The 23,041-nt window shown below is 33.6% G+C and overlaps 1 protein-coding gene across 1 annotated transcript; it reads left to right on the top strand.

Annotated features, from left to right (window-relative positions):
• Positions 1 to 206: 206 nt before the first annotated feature.
• Positions 207 to 22,621, top strand: LOC138709878 (uncharacterized). Its single transcript, XM_069840621.1, has 7 exons — positions 207 to 347; positions 7,099 to 7,153; positions 7,243 to 7,304; positions 8,729 to 8,764; positions 20,101 to 20,236; positions 21,899 to 21,963; positions 22,404 to 22,621. Exons 1-7 carry the CDS (start codon positions 285 to 287, stop codon positions 22,419 to 22,421), a joined length of 435 nt encoding a protein of 144 aa, XP_069696722.1. The 5' UTR covers positions 207 to 284; the 3' UTR covers positions 22,422 to 22,621.
• The last annotated feature ends 420 nt before the right edge of the window (positions 22,622 to 23,041 follow it).

Below are 23,041 nucleotides of genomic sequence, written 5' to 3'. Positions count from 1 at the left end.
ATTAGTTAACACGTCGGGGAATACAATAAGTACAAATTTGTCACATAAATCGTTTTTATTTAAAGTGGGACTTTCCCATGATTATTACCTATTTTTGACCGTCGTGTATGCAATTACTGACCTGTATTCATTATGAAGCTGTCACATTAACTTATATTCACTTTTAAATTACGGGGTACGATTTTATTCCTATAAATACGGGCGAATATAACGCTGCACTTTCACTTGGTGTTACAATCGGAACACTCTCTACACATCTACAGCAAATATCTACGCCTGACGTAATGATTAAGATTTCGGCAACATTTATCATAACTGTCTTTTGCTTGAGGGTGGCTACAGCTGGGGTAAGTGACAAGATATCTTAATTTATAATATCAGTTTTAAGTTTAGATAACTATAATTCCATCAGCCAAAACTGGGACGCCTATCATTATCCCCTTGAAAATCAAGTGTTGCAGAAGAACCCTAAAGAGTTTTATGCTCGACATGCCGAAATGTAGTAATTATACACCTGGTAGCAGTCCTTTAATGCATGTCATTAAAGTACACCTACTCATTAAAGTACAGGTGTTCAGCCAATGACAACTCAGCTTACAGGTGTTCAGCCAATGACAAGTCAGCTTTGTACCGTTATAAAACCGCAAGTATCGATTATTCTCGGATATGCAATCGAAAGAGAATTAGCGAAAAGTCACGGAGGCTGGAAATCCAATACTGTCGCAGAAGGTTATGTTCTGTTACTATAATAATTAGCGTTAATTGTAAATAATATTCAAATAAATTCAATTTGTCATCTCGTTTTTCAATGTCGAATTCAATAATCAAGGTTATATAAACTTTAACGGGATTACATCAAGGTCAATGACATTATTGTTCCTCGGAAAAAATCAATACTTTCGCGTCTGCGCACATCTCACAATTCACGACCTAGAACAAGGTCACTTCTGATCTTGTCAGATACAAATAAAATGTATACATCTGAATAATTTGAAGTTAGAAATATGGTCGAGCATAAAAAGTCGTATGAAACTTGCCTATAATGGTAATTAAGACGCTCGTATGAATATTATGAAACTCGCTTGCGCTCGTTTCATAAATATCCATATTTGCGTCTTAATTACTATCAATATAGGCTCGTTGCATAATGTACTATAGAATTAAGAGGTAAATTAAACTTTCCAAACCTTAAAAACATATCTGTTACATACTTTCTATTCCTTTATATTTTAATGAAGCTATAGGCCTTTAAAAATGAATGAAAATTATTCCACTACCTAAAAGGAAGAAAAACTGCCCCACAAAACCTACACAAAAACTGTTTTTGAAATGAGAATATTCATATTTTCTAATATTTTAATGAAACTATAGCCTCCTTTAAAAATGAATGAAAATTATTCCACGACCTAAAAGGAAGAAAAACTTCCCCACAAAACCTACACAAAAACTGTTTTTGAAATGAGAATATTCATATTTTTTAATATTTTAATGAAACTATACTTAAAAGAGAATGAAAATTATTCCACGACCTAAAAGGGAGAAAAACTGCCCCATAAAACCTACACAAAAACTGTTTTTGAAATGAGAATATTCATATATTTTTTTTTAATTAAACTATAGCCTCCTTTAAAAATGAATGAAAATTATTCCACGGCCTAAAAGGAAGAAAAACTGCCCCACAAAACCTACACAAAAACTGTTTTTGAAATGAGAATATTCATGTTTTTTTTATATTTTAATGAAACTATACTTAAAAAATGAATGAAAATTATTCCACGACCTAAAAGGAAGAAAAACTGCCCCATAAAACCTAGACAAAAACTGTTTTTGAAATGAGAATATTCATATTTTTTTAATATTTTAATTAAACTATAATTGCACCAGCCAAAACTGGGACGCCTATCATTATTTCCTTGAAAATCAAGTGTTGCAGAAGAACACATAAAGAGTTATAGAATTAAGAGGTAAATTGCACCTTCCAACCTTAAAAACATATCTCTATGTATGTATTTACTTATTAACACTACAATTAGGTATACACCCGGTGGCAGTGATATGTAATATACCATAATTGAAGCGTTGGCTGGAATAACGTTATAAATTACATTTGGTAAAATTCACAGGAACTGCAAAAATGTGTACACGTACAACGTTATTCTTATAGGGTAGCAAACTTTTGAGTGAACAAATTTCACGTACTGCATTGATGGACAGTTGCAAGCCAAGGAGTATAGCAAGGTAACATGACTTACAACATTATTACACGGAAATACGCCAAATGAAAATTTTGTAAGTTACAACGTTGTTCCAGCCGACGCTTCAATTACAATTACAATAATACGATAAGTCAGCAATAATAAAAAAATGAAATAAAATAAAATAAACGTAAATTTATTTCTAACTATAAGTAAGTAGATGCAATAAACCTAGGACTATAAATAAAAACTATTCTATAATAACGCCTACAATAAGCAAAAGTAAATCTAACTTGTAAGTACTTCTATTTCACCCAACTATTACCAATTTAAGCAATTACATATCGCCTTAATTAATTACATACCAACTTAATTTATTTTCATATCAACTAAATTACATATCATCTTAATTAATTACATATCAACTTAATTAATTATACATCAACTCAATTAATTACATAACACAACTTAAATAATTACACTGCACCTCCAATTAAATTTTCAGTCTAATCTTCTCAACCTTTCCTTAAATGTATTGATTTTGAGAGGACCACCCTGAAAGATTGCAGCAGGTAAGCTGTTCCAGTCTACTATTGTGCGGTTAACAAAGGAAAATTTTGCCACGTCCGTTGTTTGTTTTCTACATTTAAACTTCCTAATATGATCAGCCCTTCCTAAGTATGATGGTGTTGCTAATCTAGCATTGATGTCGGTCCATGCTTTGTGTCCCATTTGAGCCTTGAACATTGCGGTGAGTCTGGTTTTTCGTCGCCTTGATTTGAGAAGTTCCCACCCTAAATCTTTTACTATCTCCTCACCATGTCCCTTCCCCATTTTGACATATTTTGCTGCCTTGCGTTGGACCTTTTCTATTTAATCGATTTACATATCTGTTACATAATTTCTATTCCTTCATATTTTAATCAAGCTAAATTTTAAAAATGAATGAAAATTATTCCCCGACCTAAAAGGAAGAAAAACTGCCCCACAAAACCCACACAAAAACTGTTTTTGAATGGAGAATATTCATATTTTTTACTCTGAGATTTGTACTAAGCTCCTATTTAAAAATTACTGCCAATATTTGAAACATGTCTCAATAATAATTATTTTACCTTACAAGTAACATTCATATTAACAAGGCCTGGATCTATCGTTAGAATAGCACTGTAAGAGGAAGAAAAATTTATTCTTTATATATCTAAATTTTTAAGAGATATGTTATTGATTTTGTTTTCAATTTCTGTTAAAGATTAAGTTAGAGTTTGTTAACATTATTAAAAATAGTGTCGTGCAATTATGTAACTATTTATGGAAGATATGACTAACAGATTTTATAATGAGCGATTTACACTGAAATTGTGTTCATATATGCGCAGTTGAAAACAACATGAAACGCGGGACAAATTGTCTTATTTGCATTCATTCTTAGTGTTCTGTCCAAGAGCAGGTCTCTCACAGCAAACCCAGCATAATCCAACCTTTCCTCAATTCTCTCTCTCTTTGTCTCTTAATATGATCCATATAAGCGCTGGCCTTCTATGCCCAAGGTTGCGGGTTCGATCCTGAGCCAGGTCGATGGCATTTATGTGTGCTTAAATGCGACAGGCTCATGTCAGTAGATTTACTAGCATGTAAAAGAACTCCTGCGGGACAAAATTCCGGCACATCCGGCGACGCTGATATAACGTGTGCAATTGCGAGCGTCGTTAAATAAACCATAAATTTAAAATGATCCATTTATCTTAATGTCGTCTATCATCTGATATCTTCTTCTGTCCCGATCTCTTCTCCCGTTCACCATTCCTTCCAGTGCATCCTTCAGTAGGCAGTTTCTTCTCAGCCAGTGACTCAACCAATTAATTTTCCTCTTCCTGATCAGTTTTAGCATCATTCTTTCTTCACCCACTCTTTCCAACACAGCTTCATTTCTTATTCTCTCTGTCCACTTCACACGCTCCATTCTTCTCCATATCCACATTTCAAATGCTTCTAGTCGCTTCTCTTCACTTCGTCGTAATGTCCATGTTTCTGCCCCATGCAACGCCACACTCCACACAAAGCACTTCACTAGTCTCTTCCTTAGTTCTTTCTCCAGAAGTTCGCAGAAGATGCTCCTTTTTCTGTTAAAAGCTTCCTTGGCCATTGCTATCCTCCTTTTGACTTCCTGGCAGCAGCTCATGTTACTGCTTATAGTACACCCCAAGTATTTGAAGCTGTTCACTTGCTCTACTGCCTCATTTAGTATTCGCAGGTTTACATTCTTTATTTTTCTAACGATAACCATGGTCTTCGTCTTGTTTGCATTATCATCTTCATCCCACATTGTTCATGACTGTCATTTCGCTCCAGTAGCATATTCCTTAGTATAATCTCCTCTTGTGCTAAAACGTCATATCAACATCAAATCTTATTCTTTATTCTTTTTCCCCTACTGTCACTCCTCCCATGTTCTTCATCAAATCCTCTAAATAGATGTTGAACAGGGTAGGTGATAAAGGATATCCTTGACATACTCCTCTCCCTATTTCACTTCCTTCTGACATTTCTTCTTCAATCCCGAATTTGATTTGTTGTTTCATATAAAGATTACTGAACAGTCTCCTCTCTTTCAAATCCACTCCAATTTTCTTTAGGATCCCCATCAGTCTATTCCAATCCACTCTGTCAAACGCCTTTTCTAAGTCCACAAATACTACACACACTTCTTTATTCTCCTCTAGGTATCTTTCGCCGATTGTTCGTAGCAGTCCAATAGCATCGCTCGTACCTTATCCCTTCCTGAAGAAAAACTGTTCTTCTTTCAATTGTTCTTCCGTCTTAGAATATAAACGTCGATTCAGTATTCGCAGGGGAATCTTCACCGAGTGTTTATCAGGCTGATAGGCCTGAATTCGAGCTATTTGAATTATTTTGTAGCAAAATTATATTGTACTACTTCCTCAATAGTGTAACGTAATAAAATTTGTCTGATTCTTTGTTTTAATAAGGAATACGAGGTATTTCCGGCTTCAAGTATAATATTCTTATGATCAGGACTAAAATTGAAGTTCTATAAGAAGTTGAAGTACACAATGGGGCGCTCTAATTTAACAAAGACGTAAAAGTAAAGCTCATATTTGGCCACCTTTAACGTATCATTTCACTGTGAGTTTTAGAGCTTATAGGCCTATCTGCCTGAAAATATATTTCTTCTAGTATTATTAATAATTTAATTTTCCTGAAGTTGCTGTTTGAGACTTACTTAACGCTATTTCCACTTTGATTTTTCGTTCCGTGTGTCCGCATAGGATCAAACCGGAAACTACTGCATTGTACTACAGTGTCATAAGAAAAACTCTATTGGATTCAAAAGGCAACGGTTTCATGGAGCAAATAATCGTATTTCTTTTGCAGCTCGCAGTTACACTTTACTTATCAGCTGAAATCATAGAATTATATTAAACTAGCCGTACACGTGCGCTCCGCTGCACCCGTTAGAAATAAATATAAAGTAATTACATAATTAAAATAGGACATTTGATCCAGGGGAAATTCGTGTTTGATAGAAGGATAAATCGTTTGCTATGTTACTTAATTTAAATTGCATCCAAGTAATTAAAATGCGATCATTTTGGTCCAGAGACACTCATTTGGTGCAATGACAATTCCTTTAACATGTTTCTTAATTTTTATTACATGCAACCATAGTTTAATGAACATTGACATCATTTAGATTTAATGTGTATATTTTATTTTACTTGTTATAGGTTTCCATTGAATTATGGTAATAACTTAATTTTAACCCTTGTTTTCTACGTATTCAGTAAATGGCGCTTGGCCCACTATGGTTCTGAACCCTTCAAATAACTTAAATTATATTATATAATATTATATATTATATTATATTATATTATATTATATTATATTATATTATATTATATTATATTATATTATATTATATTATATTATATTATATCAGAAGTCACTGTAATAACATTATAGCATTATGTCCATCTAGAGAAACTACACTTTCCAATGGTGAAATAATAATTAATTATACAAATCGGTTAATTTAGCTTCCGATATTACTTCATACAAACACAGAAACATTATCTGTAGGCTATCTTTCATAGCTTTCGATTGTTGCTGTCCAAGGCCTCTTATAGACGAAATCATTTGTTTTTTAATTCATTACACGGCCTTAGATGGCAGTTATTTTAATTTTAAAACTCATTTATCTCATTAAATATCAGTCCTATCAAAATTTTTCAAGGAATAAAACTTATCGAAAATTATTGTTAAAGAAACTTTTGGTATGTAACATTTTTCACAAAAATCAATAATAAGCGAGATATTTCGATTTATTTAATTCAGACCCCCTTATAACCCCCCTTTTAAATAATGTATTTTGAATGCCATATAGCCTAAAATCTCAGTTACGACGAACTTAATTATATTCCAATTTTAATTGAAATCCGTTCAGCCATTATCGCGTGAAAAGGTAACAAACTTACAGACAGACAGATAGACAGACAGACATACAAACAAAAATTTCAAAGAAGCGATTTTCGGTTTGAGGGTAGTTAATTATATATGTTAGGACCAATTATTTTTGGAAAATCGAAAATTACCAGAAACATTTCGGCTACAGATTTATTATTAGTAATTATAGATTGTAACTATCAACAAAAAAAAATACGAAATTAATAAAATTAATGCGAATCTAACTAAAATCACTTTAAGTTAGTAATGCTACAATAACAATTTATACATCAGGCACACAAGAGGAAGCAATAATAAAGACTTTAAATCCTGTCAAAAAAAAACACTCTTCTTCTAGTTTGTCTTTACTTCCTCCTGTCCTAATTACTTAATCACACTGACATTCTTGATGACTAAAAAGTTACGTTTCATGTTTCAGGATGGAATGAGTGCTGCCGCTGAAAAATGCCAAAACACGTACGGCATCACAGACCGTGAGTAACACCAGAACATGATGACAATATTTCTGGAATAATACTGATCTTGCAATAAAATCCTTTGATTAAATTCTTTATTGTTCCAGCTACTTCTATAATGAAAGAGAAATCCATGACCCTTAAAGATGAAAACAACGTTGACGGCAGGGTAAGTTAATGTATTTCATTCTATATTAATTTTACGTTTTATGAGTAAACTCGGGACATTGTAGGGAGGCTAAATGTGGAAATAAAGAAGGAAGTGCAATCCCTATTGTTATTCCGTAACTGAAAAAAATCATTTAATGCCGGAGAGTAATCCATCACAATTACACACTTCCTATACAGGGTGAACCATAACTAGTGCTATTAATTTCAGGGTGTTACTCTTTGAGATATTTCAAACAAAATTTATATACAATTATGCTAGTTTTCCCTTTTATTTTCGAGACAAAAATTGTTTTATATGAAACATTTCATAGCATGTTCTAGGAATGCCATTGATTTAATTCCCAATATGCTCAGTCAATTTAAGAGAGCAGTGTATTATGATAATACATGAATCAAGGAATTTTATAGTTTTGTTTTCTAAATGTGCAGAAATTTCATCCGAACAAATGTAACTTTTCGTTCTGCAAAAGAATTTTACAATGTTACATTTCTTGAGGTCAAATTTCTGCGCATTTAAAAGACAAAACTAAACTTCTTCCATCATTTATTAGGCTGTCATAATATACTGATGTCTTAAACTAACTAAGCATATTGGGAATTAAATCAATTGCTTTCACAGGCTATGAAATAGTTCAACCAAACAAATTTTATTTCGAGGAGAAAGCAAAAACGAGCGAAATTTTATTATTATTTTTTGTTTGAAATATCTCAAAGAATAAAGGCCCATTCACAATGAAAATTAAACATAACCGTAACATAAACACAGAAGTTTGCGCCCAGGCTACCAAATGGGATCATTCACAATGATTCACATAAGCATTGACATAAACATTACCGTAAGACGTTAACATGAAAGTTTGCAAACTCCAAACTTTCATGCTTATGCTTACGTGATTTGCAAACAGAACACAATCGTGGAGCGCTGAAGTATACGACAGAATATGAGGAAATGGCGTCGTTGTTATGTTTCCATGGTTACCAAGTATGTTTGCTGTTATGTTTATGTTCCCATCGTGAATGACGGTATGACTTCTTGATTTTACCGTAGCGTTTATATTCTTAAGTTAACGCTTACGTTATGTTTAATTTTCATTGTGAATGAGCGTTAACTCTCTGAAATTAATTAAATAATTTATGGTTCCTCCTACATAACTCAATGTACGAAATGGGAAAGGTAAACATATGTCGTTTGCAGAAAAACCATATAAAAATGTTTTGTGACGCTAGAACAAACCAAAAGTTGTGGTAGGCCTAATGTATGACCTTTGACCATACTCATGGTCAAAAAAGCAATATTACTCATCTTCTGTAAAATTGCTGAGAATAAGTTGTAACATTTTTTTTAGTATTTCATTTATAGCGCACAAAATAAATAACTACTGCTATTAATATCATATCCTAACACAGCTCTATGATTTCCAGTGCTTCTGTGAGTGCCTGATGACGGAATTCGGAATTGTAAGTACGAAATCTTGTATTATATTGAAGTAATTTTAGACAATACCTTTCTTAACAAACGCAAAATATTCAGTCTTGAATCAAACAATGTTAATACATTCTTTAATTATGTAAAGTGTGAACGTTAAATTGAAAGAAAGTAATATAACTTAGTGACTAATTTGGACATGATTTGCACCAATTTCAAACAATCTAGTGAGGTTTTGTTGCTTGAAGTCGTCGTGGAAAATGTGAGGGTAGTAATGGGATTGTGTTCGTGTTAGATGATATCCAAATACAACAGCGTAGAAAGATATGCAAACTTTATACACTGAATCAAAAAGCCAAAATCTAAACTTACTAGTACAATATACAGGGTGATTCAAGGGGAAAGGTAAAAAATTTAGGATAAGATATCTTAGGCCATTTTGAGTGAAAAAGTTCATATGAACGTTTTCGAACGATGGCGGAGCTAGATGCATTTTTTTTTGGTAAAACGTCTCGCCCCAATGTGAACCAGACTTTACCATATGTTGCTGACGTGAGACAAGGTCAAGGTCGCAATGAATGACGTAACATTGGAATCTGCATTGTGAACGATGTAGATAAGAGAAACAAACCGAGTGATGAGGCATTACAAATGTCACAACAAATACGCTATCACTTATCGGTTAACAGCAGTTCAGTCAGCTACCTACAATACAGTAGTTATACAGGTACAGTTATCGGAAGTGTTAAGTTGTGTTTTTCAAGATGTCTTATAAATTTTGGACTACAGAATACGCCGATATTGTGTATGTTTATGGTTTGTGCGATGGAAGTTCCTTGCGTGCCGTCGCTGAATATGAACGACGATTTCCGAATAGAAGGGTTCCATATCGAAGAGTATTTACTGTCTCTGGGGTTGGGTGAAAGACTTGGTATAGCAAAGGAACGGGGAAATGGGAAATGAGAGAGGCGCTAATCGACCGTATTTTGGATGCGGCATAAAGACAGCCACGTGCAACTCTCCCGAGCGAAGAGCGCGATTCACGCCCGAGTGCAACAGTGCATTGAAGCAGAAGGAGGGTACCTTTCAAAATGTGCGAAAACATCGACCCCGACTTCTAGAATATTAGGTATGTACGCATACTTTAAATTTGTCCGTTATCTGTCTCTAAATGCGAGTTAGTACAATGAAATCTCAGAAGTTTTTGTGAAATCAAAGAGCCATATCTCCGTAAACGTTCGAAAACGGACCTATATTCATATGAAGTTTTTGATTCAGAATGACTTCAGAATTCACATCCCAAATTTTTTACCTTTCCTCGTGAAACACCCTGAATACAGGCTGCTTTAGGTATACTTACTACCAGTTACCGAGATTATTTCTGAAGACATTTTGAACAAAAATGCGATATAAATATGCATCCTATTCTCAGTATTTTCAGAGTTACACAAATTTGAATTTGTTTGTAAAACATCTTTTGTGCGAGATCGTGCGTATTTGCTTGGTTTCCGCACAAAACCAATCCGCGGAAAGTATAAAATTCCACATTCAGTATTCCCAACATAACACACATAACAATTTCCCTCTTCTTACCGCTTAAGTGACATATTGGTTTTACTGCTTTAGGCTTTTAACATATTATTTTTAGAGACGTTCAATATAGTAATAATTATAAATTGGAAACTTATCACTGCAATTTCATCTAAATTGCACTGTTAATTATTGTTGTTAAATATTTGCAAAAATTAAGTAAACTCTACAACTCCACTAAAGTTACTGCATTCGTGATGCAAGTAACATTAAGGAAGCCGTGAAAAAACCAACAATATTCCAGACTCATCATAGACTGGGGGAAAAAAAAAGACAGATGTATATCACGGCCTGCTGGAGTATAGTAAACACAGAAAACATTTTAAAGCAACAATGTTGAAGATAGATATTTTTGTTTTACAAATTTGCCGTCATTGAACAGAAACCAAGATGGAGATTTCATTGCAACTAATTATAAATTCCTCTTTCAGGTATGTAATAAACGATCTTCGCACAAAATAATGTATGATACACGAGCGGTATGTTTTCTTTCAATTCTCAGAAATTAAAAAAGCTCAACTACGTTTCGCTTTTTCACACTTTTCCTAGAACATGAAAATTTCAACATACCGCTCTTGTAACGCATAGTACTGTTTCCTTTCATTTTAAGGGTATTAAAAACATACATGGAACTATGGAGAAGTATGCTTTCTTTAATTGGCTGACATTTTCTGATTACCCGTTGAATTTCAATGCTTTTATTTTCACAGCTCACATAATTTTATTCTCTTGTCGTCTTCATAATCATTGTCACATATTCGAAAGCAATAACTGATTTTACGAGTATGTTCTTTTAGTTAGGAGACACGATAATGACAACTGTAGGAAGCTTTGAAATAATATCAGGAACATGTTCACGTTAGCTACTCGTATTTTTATCTTGTGGCAGTTTCCTTTATTTTATTATTTTATTTTGAATGTGACCTTCCCTTCAGCTGTAATACAATGGTTGAATGAATACTTCATACCCAGGGAATCAATGTAATTACAAAAAGTAATATTTGCAAATGGAGATCAGAGGTGAAAAAACACGTCAGGTGAATATACTGTATTACGTCCTACAGGCACAAACTACATTCGGATTATAAATGACATTGTTTGAATGTAGTACTGACATTTCATGAGCATTTTATAATGTGTAGGTCATTAAGTTTGCTAGTTTTATATTTATTTGTTTATACTAATGTGCTTTCCAACAGCAAACATCAAATAACAGCTTACCACTATGGTCACTATGGCAATACGTTATCAGTGACAATAAGTGTATTTAGAGTTAGATTTATTTAATAATATACAAAAAAACGTTATATTATAGTACCCCGAAAGAGCAAAGCTCGTGTTCGGGGACAGTTCCGTTACATAAATGTACATACTTTGTAGATAAAATACTTAAGAAAAAAGGTCACATAAAGATGATAATAAAGTTAGCAATATTTAGATAAGATAAGATAACTGCCTCCCATTGAAGGTAGCCCAGAAGGACTCAGTATACTCTCCTACATTAATTTTACAATATTAAATGTTTACATAAATTTTGTAGAAAGAAAATTAAAATAAACATATATGAATATAAAGTGAATAAAAAAAATTAAACAGAGTGAATATGATGACTCAGAATTTGGCAAGAGCGTTTCAAAACTGAAGTTATGATGTCAGCAGTAAGTGTCTGTGGTAGTTCAAAAGTCTTCCTGAAGCTTTCAAAGAACTTGGGAATCACACCACGAGCTCCAATAAGAAGACCAATCACCTCAATGTTTTCAAGCTGGTATTTTGCTTTGAAGTAATCAACTGTTGGCAGATAAATGTTGATCTTTTCTTTATTGACTCCTCCTTATGTTAGGATCAATTATATATCTTTTCTTGGTAGTCTGGGAATACGCTATGATGACAATACGTCTAGAGGAGCCATTAGTAGCAAGGCAAAAAACTTCCTCTTCTACTGTCCAAGACTTTTTTCTTAAAGCAGTTGCAATTAAGGATCGAACATGATGGTGTCTGGCATTTCGGAGGAGTAAACCTCTGTTACACTGACCTTGGACGTGGGCAAGGGTTTCAGTCTCCGGGCAGCCATGTCTGCACCGGGATCCGTCCAAAGAGCGACCAGGTACTCCTCTAACTGCTGCTAAATTGGCATTCAATAGTAATAACTGAGTGAAAAAAGAGACGATGTTGAAATTGGTGGATTAATATTAAATTATTATTAGTACTATAATTACTACAGGTCATGTTGTTATAGTAACCAAGATAAGATAGAAAAAATATACTTAGGATAGAAATAAACTTGTTTTACAATACATGGTACATAATATAAATACAGGGAAGTCTGTCATATAAATTTTTTAATTCTGGATCTGAAAATTTCATTGCTTAAAGTAGTCAATTCTGGATGAAATTTTATTATCGAATTATAGAGACGTGGACCATAATTTGTACTGTGTAGTAAAGCAGCAGATGTGAAACATTTAGGTTCAACTAATTTAAGAATTTCATTTCGTCTTGTATTATGATCACGTGGCTGAGCTACAAATTTCATTCTATTTTTATGATAGAATTTCATTAAAGAGTATTTATAAATTTGGTAAATTCTAAAAACATTCAATTCGGAATGGATCAAATTTGTTGGATAATCCAGTCACCTTTTCAAACAAATTTTGATTATACGTTTTTGCAACATAATTAGAGGAAAAAGAGCAGTTTTTGTAATGCCTCCCCATCCAGTTATACCATATTGGATAACAGATTCAACTATAGCCAAATAAACCAAACGTAATACATGGGTAGGCAAGTAATATGTCTGGTAAATAGTTTTAAATTATGTAAATCCTCTATTTATGAAGTAAATGGACCACTTTCATTATTGTAAAGACTTCTGGAGAATGTCCACCGAGTTAGCTCTCAACGGCTCATAAATTACTCTGACGACAACGACCACGAATAGCGGGAAAACCTGGGAAACAGAGCAGGACAGGTATACTCAATCTTATGTGAATATTGTAAATTTATTTAAACTCAACAATAGGATTTTATTCTTCCAACAATAATTCCTTTCTACAATTCGCCTTAAACGCTCTCGTCAACAATTGGATTTTCACTCAACACAGTATTCGTTATTGCACTCCACCGCCGACAATGACAATTTACTTGGACTATTACGAACAACAATGAATTGTTAATCTTAACTAATATTTACAGATCAGAACTATCAGTTCTCAGTTCACAGTTCTTCTAGCTCAGTCACTCGAGTTCACAGTATCTCGAACCACAGACCTTCAGAGACAGTCCACTGTACTCGAATTCAGGTCCCTCCAACTGCGGTCCACTGCACTCGAACTCAGGTCCCTCCAACTGCGGTCCACTGCACTCGAACTCAGGCCTTCGGATGCTGGCACAGTTGCGGACGCACACTCGAGCCGAACTCCGGTACACAAGACTGGCTTGCTTGCTCTGGCTTACTAACTGAATGGCTGAATAAACTGAAACACTGCCCAAGTTCGCGCGCGTTTCTTCTTTTATAGCAAAATCATAGTTGCGAGAAATTTCTACGGGTGTGCAGAGATAGCTCTCTCGAATTATCTGGATATCTCCACTGGAAGAGTCGGGAGGGTCCGTCCCCCCTACTCCGCACGCAGCAGTTGCGCGCGAACTCTCCCCTCGTCGCATTGGCCCCTTTCCCCTCTCTTCTCTCCGCCGCGCGCCGTCCCTCAGTGCTCCGTGAAGTCCGCGCGATCTGCTCTCTTGCGGGACGCTGGTCGTGAGTTCGAATCTCACGTCGCTGTCACAATATGAACTTGAAACGAACCAAGTTTCACACCGTGCAGTATACGACTACATTCCACGATACAATTAATGTAATTTCTCTCCTACTAACTGACGTATATACTGTATATTTATGAAATGTGTGAGGATAATATGTCACACACGCTACTCAACCACGTTCGCAAAATTCGACGTCCTTCTTTGTTTTCAAGAACATGTTCAGTTGTTCAGAACTTCAGTCGTGAACACAGTGAATAATATTTTCTGTCGGTGAAAATTACTTAAATTGATGTCGATTCCAGTGCAGTTCAACCTCATTTGCTAATGGCTGGCTTCTGTTTCCACTCTGTGCATTTCCTACAGCGTCCTCTGCAGACGGTATGAAGCATCCATTAGCATTATTTGTGTGTGTTACATCGAGAGCTATTGTGGCATTTGCCGGAAAGTTTCTGTCGCAGTAAAATTACATTTTTATTGTAGAGAAATACTGAAGTAATAATAATAATAATAATACTAATAATAATAATAATAATAATAATAATAATAATAATCTGTAACTAAAATTTTGTAACTCTTAGGCCCAATTGTATAAAACTCCCTGACTAAAGATCAATTTTGATCGAAGATCGGAAAGTGTACCGAGTTCAGATACGTCTTCTATTGTATAAAACTTTTGTGCGAGATCGTGCGTATTTGCTTGGTTTCCGCACAAAACCAATCCGCGGAAAGTCTAAAATTCCACATTCAGTATTCCCAACCTAACACACATAACAATTTCCCTCTTCTTACCGCTTAAGCGCCACATTTTACTCCTTTAGGCTTTTAACATATTATTTTTAGAGACGTTTAACATAGTAATAATTATAAATTGGAAACTTACCACTGCAATTTCACCTAAATTGCACTGTTAATTATTGTTTTTAAATATTTGCAAAAATTAAGTAAAGTCTACTACTCCACGAAACTTATTGCATTCCTGATACAAGTAACATTAAGAAAGCCGTGAAAAAATCAACAAGATTCCAGATGCCGATGTTATTACTGCAATATGTTATATAAATAATATTGTTAAAATATTAAAATGAAAAATAAATCATTACATAACCTTACCGTTTGTTTTAAGTTCGAATTTATAGACTGGGGGAAAAAAAGACAGACGTATATCACGGCCTGCTGGAGTATAGAAAACACAGAAAACATTTTATAGCAACAATGTTGAAGAAAGATATTTTGGTTTTCCGAAGTTGCCGTCATTAAACAGAAACCAACATGGAGATTTCATTGCAACTAATTAGAAATTCGTCTTTCAGATATGTAATAAACGATCTTCGCAGAAAATAATGTACGATACACGAGCGGTATGTTTGTTTTCATGTTCTCGGAAATTAAAAAAGCTCAAGTACGTTTCGCTTTTTCAATCTTTTCCTCGACCATGAAAACGTCAACATACCGCTCTTGTAACGTATATTACTGTTCTGCGATCAAATTACCTTGGTTCAAATGCAATCTAAGTTCACGTGAAAAGGATTTGGCAACATCGCATAAACAGGTGAAGTATGTGTTGCGCGGGCCGTGTTGTACAGGTTTGTTCAGTGTTGCCAATTTAGCGACTTTAACTCTTTTTCAACGATAATTTCTTTTAACTTTTATATTGCTTAAATACGGATTTAGCGACCTTTTTAGCACCTCATGGTGACAAAATTTAATCTTTCTTTGTAGATAATAAGAAATCTAGCGACTTTCCAACTACTTTTTGGCTACTTTGCGCACACTCTGTTGGAATCACTGGTTTGTTTTGTGCGTTGTAAATAATGGCGGACAATAAGAAGATTGACCGTTCTCCAAATTGTTATGTTATGGTGTTTGATACTGCTAAACATAATAAAACTTTATAAAACGACAATTTTCGTTTAGTAATTCAGTTAATTGAAAATTTATGAATGTACCTATCATATCCATGAATAATTAATGGTTGTCATAAACATAATATAATTATAGGTTATGTTTTTTGATTCTGCTGAATACAATAGAGCCTTATAAAATATAAAAATTTTTGTATATTAAGGCAAGAAATTGAAAAATATATATAAATGTATCTTCCATATATATTAATAACAACGGTTATTCTATTTGCACAATCTGTCACTCGTATACTTCAAACAGAAAAGAAATAACTGAACTTGGATCATCTAACTTAATCGGAGAAATTTCTTCAGTCATAGTTGACTTTAGTTTAAGACAAATTAATCTCAGATTAGACTTTATACAACACAAAATTCCAAGTTCAGCTAGAACGAGGATCAATTTAACCTCTGATCTAAGATTAAATGGTTTATAGAATCGGCCCTTAGAGATTTTAATGGAAGTAGTTCTATCTAGGTACCTAGAAATAACTTCAGATAAATTACGGTACTATTGATTTGGACCTTCAATTTAATCAGGTGTCTTACAAGATAATGCAATACGCAGATTAAGAACTAAAAACTTCGCTGTTGGCTTACTTGCATAGCTATCGCTTTTCCTAGTCTAACCAGATAACTGCTTCTGCACTCGAATGGATGGGCCATAGCACTGATGTAAATGTAACTTTATTTAGAACTTCACTAAAACAAAACTGACTGCAGAATGTGTTTTCCCAATGCTGGAGCTAAAACAAATTCCCTCCTTTTCACTGAAATGATTACAACACCTGTCCCATATCACAGCCTTCATAAAATTGATGTCCATTTCCACTAATTTATCGCGTATAAATCACTTAGAAAGGAACAGATTTCTGGTTCATAACCACGACAATTAGAAATGAGTCAGTATTCAGGACGAGTATATCACAATCTTCCAGTTCATTATTAATACATTTCGAAATGTACTAATAATGAATTAGTAAAGTCCATAGTTATAATTACTTCTAAAGCAGTTTACTTAGTTTTTCTTTTTTCGGTTGTAAATATGACTTATCTCAATACTGAATTGGAAAGAGGTCCGAAAGGGGCTTTCAGTAGTATAAATAACTAAAAAATAGCAATTTTTGAGTCGGGATGAGCCCTAAAAGAAATGGGCCATGGACCTATATGCCCTTCCCCATAAATCCCCCCTTTTTTCTTTTCTAACAAATGACTTAATGCCCTAGTTCAGAGTTTATAAGATTACTAAATACATGTGCAAGGTCACTCATGTAGTCGCAATGCGAAAGGACAGGGAACCTTTCAATTTGCAGATTCAGAATTCACGGCGTCTCTCCTGACGGTCTTCACCTGCCTTGTCATCGAACCAGCCATCTCCTCCTCGTCCCCTCCCGTGATCACTTGTTCAAATCTCCGTCCCCTCGCGTATGTGGTACCTAAGAGGTTACGTCCATTTTCGGTTTTCCCCTTCAAAATTTTCTAGAGCTCCTTCAGTGGAGCAGCGTAACCCGGAGTGAGACTAATGGCCAACAGGCTTGGAGCTCACATATTTAGTTTGGTACAGCCCCCAACCCCTTGCAAGGACGCGTTTGTGTACTTTTTAAATTTGTCCTCCCAATTCTCCTCTTTCGATTTTTCGATTTTTTTTTTTTTCGAATTTTTGAGTTGTCGCACTTTTGAACCAGACGATGGATATATTTTTACAATGTTGAACTAAACTTTTGTGTACATAATGGGATACACATTTCAGCATTCAGGATAGGACATCCATTCAGGAGTAACCTGGCTTCATTTCCTGGCTAATCCTGCCATCTTGCACTTCGTTCTCAACTCTGGAAAAACATAGGTGATCGACGTAACGATCTCATGTCTGTACACCGCCTGAAGGTAGCTTAACTTACAACTTTTTTTTACTGGTATTTACAGAAAAGTATAAAAAGCCGTGTGGCTAGGGTATTTCCTGGAACTGGAGTAGGATCATTTTGTTATACTGGACAGTGGCTTTACCTTTTTCGAATATTCACTTGGTCGCTTCACAACGTGTCTTAAACAGAATTTTAAAACAGTGTGAGAAGTGGTGTATATCGACTGCAACGTCTGGTGAATTTCCGGAAACTTTGAAAAGTTGGAAACTACTGAATATTCACTCATGGTACTGATGAAAATCATCTGTGACGCAAAAAACTCAGTGTCCGTGGAACTGCAAATAAGCAATCCTTGAAAGAAATTGCGGTTACTCCAGTTTATTTACTGTTAGTCAGAATTTCAGTGAAGAACTCTCCAGAAAACATTGCTGTCAGAGACAACCATTTATTTAATTATGCACCAGTGACATCATGCGATGATGAGAGATCGTTTGCGATGTATATGAGCATACTGTCCAAACCTGAAAATCTGGAGAAAGATTTTATGGCACGCTGTTTGTCATGTCTTGATTAACTTTAGAACCGCAAAAACTATTATCGTGATGTAATAAATGTGTAATTATTATCTAATCATAATTTACTATAAAATGTCCTTTTCGAATGTCTATGTAGCTACATTAAACTTTATCTAGAAACAAAAGTAATCCATTTTCTAACGACATATTTGGCACTGTTTGGAATATGAATTTTATATAATGAATTGCATAATTACTGTATTAGTAAAACTTTATGTAACATATTACTTTTGTACTAATCTATTATATTTTATATATTAAGCTAATTGTATATATATATATATAATCACAATGACTTCAGCCGAAGAATATCGGTGATCACAGGGATCCTGAATTATAATAATAATAATAATAATAATAATAATAATAATAATAATAATAATAATAATAATAATAATAATAATTTATTTTAGCTGGCAGAGTTAAGGCCGTAAGGCCTTCTCTTCCACACAACCAGCAACTATTTACAAAGCAAGTGATTAAAATAATATATTTTTAAACAAATAGCATAAAATAAAATAATATGGATTTGTACTAAATAGTTTTCACTGGGATTATAAAGTCCGCAAAAAAAAAAAAGAAAATTATTGATAATTTAATTTTTGTTAGGTTGGTTGAAATATAAATGATGGTGAAGAATCTTCAAAGAGTACTTAATTATTGAAACAGAAGTTTCACACAACCAGTTGAGAGGAACTTCAAGATTTTTTAGAAATGTCCAAGATAATTTAGAAATTCCTCCTCTACAACCAAATAATAAGCCAATAACTGACCAATTGTCTTCTGAAAGATTATACTTAAATCCCAGATAAAGGATGCAGAGCTCATAGGTTGACTTATTCTCTTTATCCACTTCATCAGCCTTTTGTAAATCTCTCTCAAACCTGATAGTCGGATCGATAATGATTGCTTTTTGTGTACATCTGTTTATTGCAATTATATCGGCTCTACTATGTGAACCTTCAGTAGGATTTCTTCATTGCTACTAAGATTATATAGAGTCGTTCAGAGCAAAAGTGGTGTAAGTCAAAATTGGGTAATAATAATAATAATAATAATAATAATAATAATAATAATAATAATAATTTATTTTAGCTGGCAGAGTTAAGGCCGTAAGGCCTTCTCTTCCACTCAACCAGCAAAAAGTATACATGCATATGTATGAACTTACAAAGAATTCAACAATATGATTTAGATTTGAGCTACATGTATGCAAGAGTTATTTACGAATTAAACAACAAAATACTATGAACTATTAATTAAACACTGAAATACAAACTATGTAGCAGAATTAAGCTAAAATACATAGCATGTTAATATTTTTCAAATAATGTTAGATAATAGAAAGAGATTATTATGAGACAATTTTGAAAATACAGCACTATCAGGATGATGTCTAAAGGAAGGAGTAACAATGTAGTCAGTGATAGTTTAAGTCAGTATGATTGGAGTGAAATGCTAAGAAGGTTATCTTTTAAGTTGTTTTTAAAAGTGTTTATTGTCTTGCAGCCCCTAACAATCAGGTTTAAAGTAAACATTCTGTAAAATACAGCAAAGTAGCAATTAATATGGCCTTCTTGCTATCCACTGACTAAGAATAGTTTAAATAAACTGAATATTAATTGTTACTTTTAGGAAATATTGACAGAAGTGAAATAATATGAATGTAATTATTGTTTAGTTGAAACAAGATGGTAGCCTTGATGTCAACGCCGTTATGCTAGAGGCAAAGACAATGATGAAGTATGCTGAAAAACAAGGCATTAAAGTTGACGAGAACCAACTGAAATCTTCTGTTACAGAATGCGGAAAGAAAGGTAAGGAAATCTAAATCTATTACTAGCTTCTTGTTATTTATCCCTTTTTATTCCTTTCCATTTTATTTGCTCCGTCTTCGTTTGTTTTATCATTCAGAAAACTTCATTCCCCCTCGCTGAACATGGTTAGAAATCAAATTACTATCACCCAGATATCTAATTTAAAATATTTATAGTTTGTAATGTGTCTTGCACATTTCTTAGAACTTCTATTTTCTTAGAGCAGTAGAAATCAGTGTCCAGTACAAACTCGCTCGACAGATATTGTTTGTACAACAAATACCACATATAAACTTATACAGTGCAATGCACTAACGCCGTTAAAAAGGGCGAAATTAGGATCTTTACAATAACTAAGATCTTACATTTATTTAAAGGATTATTTGTTCTCACACTTTGAAGCAACTACTCGCTTCGTGTACATTGATATTTCCGTTCAATGAAAACAGATTAATGATGAACTCAGCTGCAACGATGAATTTGATTGATCCCGGGTTATTTCCTATATTTTATCAATCACTACAAAATGGTCAAATTTTAGAGAAACTCCGGTGGAAAAATAAAAATAGTAGGCCTATTTTTTTTTTTTTTTTTGCTAAACTGGAGAATTAGCTACGTTACCTTTCAACCGTGTCGTTACAATTACGACCAAATAGAACTAAATATAGAATGTCGCCAACATAAGGGCATGACATTGGACTGTTGCGTCGTTAGAAGGAGAAATTGTCTTTGTTCTTCTTTCTCTCTCTCTCTCTCTCTCTCTCTCTACCTCCTTGTTCTGAACATTACTGACAAATAGCACCACTGTTAGCGACAAAGTTAGGTAGAGTTTGATTCTCTTCAGAATTACGTTGTTTCTTCTCAATATTTTCAAATATGTTTACGTTAGCAGTAGATAGACTACTGGTTTGTTTCTTATTTTGTTTCTCCGGTTACACATTTTGCATATAGGAAGGTTAGGTTTGGTTAGTTTAGGTTTTTATTAAGTAAGTCCGCGCATGTGCAGTTATCACATCGCAGCCAAACTGTTCCTGTCGTGAGCCGCACGTGACAAAACTTATTAATCTAAACATAAGTTTTCATTTCATTCTTCATGTACTAATTTAAATTACATCATATTTTACTTAATAAATAATTTGTAACTCTAAATATAAACTATTTTATAAACATGCTTCGCTTTCATAAGAGAGAACAGACTGGTTTTGCAAGAATATAGGCGTAAATGACTTTAATTCTGATCATTTTTATACTTGAAAACATTATTGATTATACTAATAGTTTTAGTGTAGGCCTATTTGTTGATTTTCTGGAAGAAATGCATTTAAGATTGAAAATTTATTATTATTATTATTATTATTATTATTATTATTATTATTATTATTATTTCGAGATCTTAAATACGTGGGTATAGCATAGTGTTATATTATATTATTTTGTTTCTTACAAAATTCAGTGAAATTTCCTTGTCACTTGAACAGTTACTTGTGGAATGATATTTCAATACTGTTTATTCAGTTGTATCATTCACATTAATTATAAACAGTAACAAAATGAAGCTATAAATAATGAATTGATTAATTTTTGTCGTTTTTCTTGTACAGACTACGCTAGCGACGTCAGCAAACGTAACTTAACTCTGTCTTCTAACATTTGTACTTACAGGCGGCGATGGCAAATGCATGAAGAGCTACAAGATGTGGGAATGTCTTTGCGATTTGGCGACCAAGGTAAATAATATTTAATTCAAACAAAAATTATTCCCTACCTTCGGTTAAATAAATACCATATGAATTTCTGGGTATAGAATATAGGAACTTGATAGTGGTAGAAGAAAACTATATGTATATAGAAACAATCAAGAAATAAATTATTCAGTGAGCCATTTTCAGAAATTAGCAGGCTTTGGCAATTTCTAAAACAAGAGAACATCATTTGCGGTTGCTAAGCAAAAGTCTGATGTTCGCTTTAAAAGTGAACAACTTTTATAGATCTCACATTACAAGAAGTGTGTAGGAAAACAATGATGCTCACTACAAAATAGTACATTAAATTTAGACTTCGCAAACATGTCAAGTCATGGGTAAAGGCACCAATACAGTAGCGATACCTACATGTCTTGTACCTTGCAGTGTATGAATTATTCTAACATATTATTTTTGTCTTGCAGACTATGGGGACCATGTAATGATGGACGAGACCAGATGGCTACTTCGCAAAATAGCTACAATTACGAATCATCACAAAATTGTCAACAGTCTAGTAGTGCTTGATTTAAGTTGTCTATTAAATTTATTTATAATAACACCTCAAATATGTTTATTCCTGTAATTATATTGTAGCCTGTTAAATAAAATATGATGAAAATTAAAGAACATTAACGATTGAGTACGTAATCCTAGACACTTTAGTAATAGGCAATTTCTTACATATACAGGGAGTCCCAGACGTAATCTGACAAACTTTACCTCAGTATTTGGAAGATCAATATAAGCAATACAGTTCACATAGACTCCCTACAATGAGCAAATATACCTTGTTTTCTGTATTAAGTTGAAACATCGCATAATTTATATTTCTATATTAACTTTAAAATGTTTCTGACTTTATCTTCGACGTTACTTTTACGTGCTGTTGAAGATATGCACGTCAGATATTTAAGCAATCTTCTAGGTATTTTTCTGTTGATCACATCCACTGAAGAAGTTAATGGTGACTGTAGCACCATTTATGTGTTGCATTAATAGAAGGTTTCTTTCAAAAAAAGAACCACTATCCAAAGAATACAAATTTGAGATATTAGGCATA

The sequence above is a fragment of the Periplaneta americana genome, chromosome 1, assembly GCF_040183065.1.
Source record: "Periplaneta americana isolate PAMFEO1 chromosome 1, P.americana_PAMFEO1_priV1, whole genome shotgun sequence".
Classification (NCBI taxonomy): domain Eukaryota; kingdom Metazoa; phylum Arthropoda; class Insecta; order Blattodea; family Blattidae; genus Periplaneta; species Periplaneta americana.
Note: the sequence above shows the minus strand (reverse complement) of the source record. Positions and strands in the feature narration are given on the sequence as shown.

Excerpts from the sequence above, each read along its gene's own strand:
- LOC138709878 (XM_069840621.1), top strand. The coding sequence starts at position 285 with ATGATTAAGATTTCGGCAACATTTATCATAACTGTCTTTTGCTTGAGG. Across the intron at positions 7,305-8,728 it reads AAAACAACGTTGACGGCAGG|TGCTTCTGTGAGTGCCTGAT; the intron begins GTAAGTTAATGT and ends TATGATTTCCAG. Across the intron at positions 8,765-20,100 it reads TGATGACGGAATTCGGAATT|TTGAAACAAGATGGTAGCCT; the intron begins GTAAGTACGAAA and ends ATTATTGTTTAG.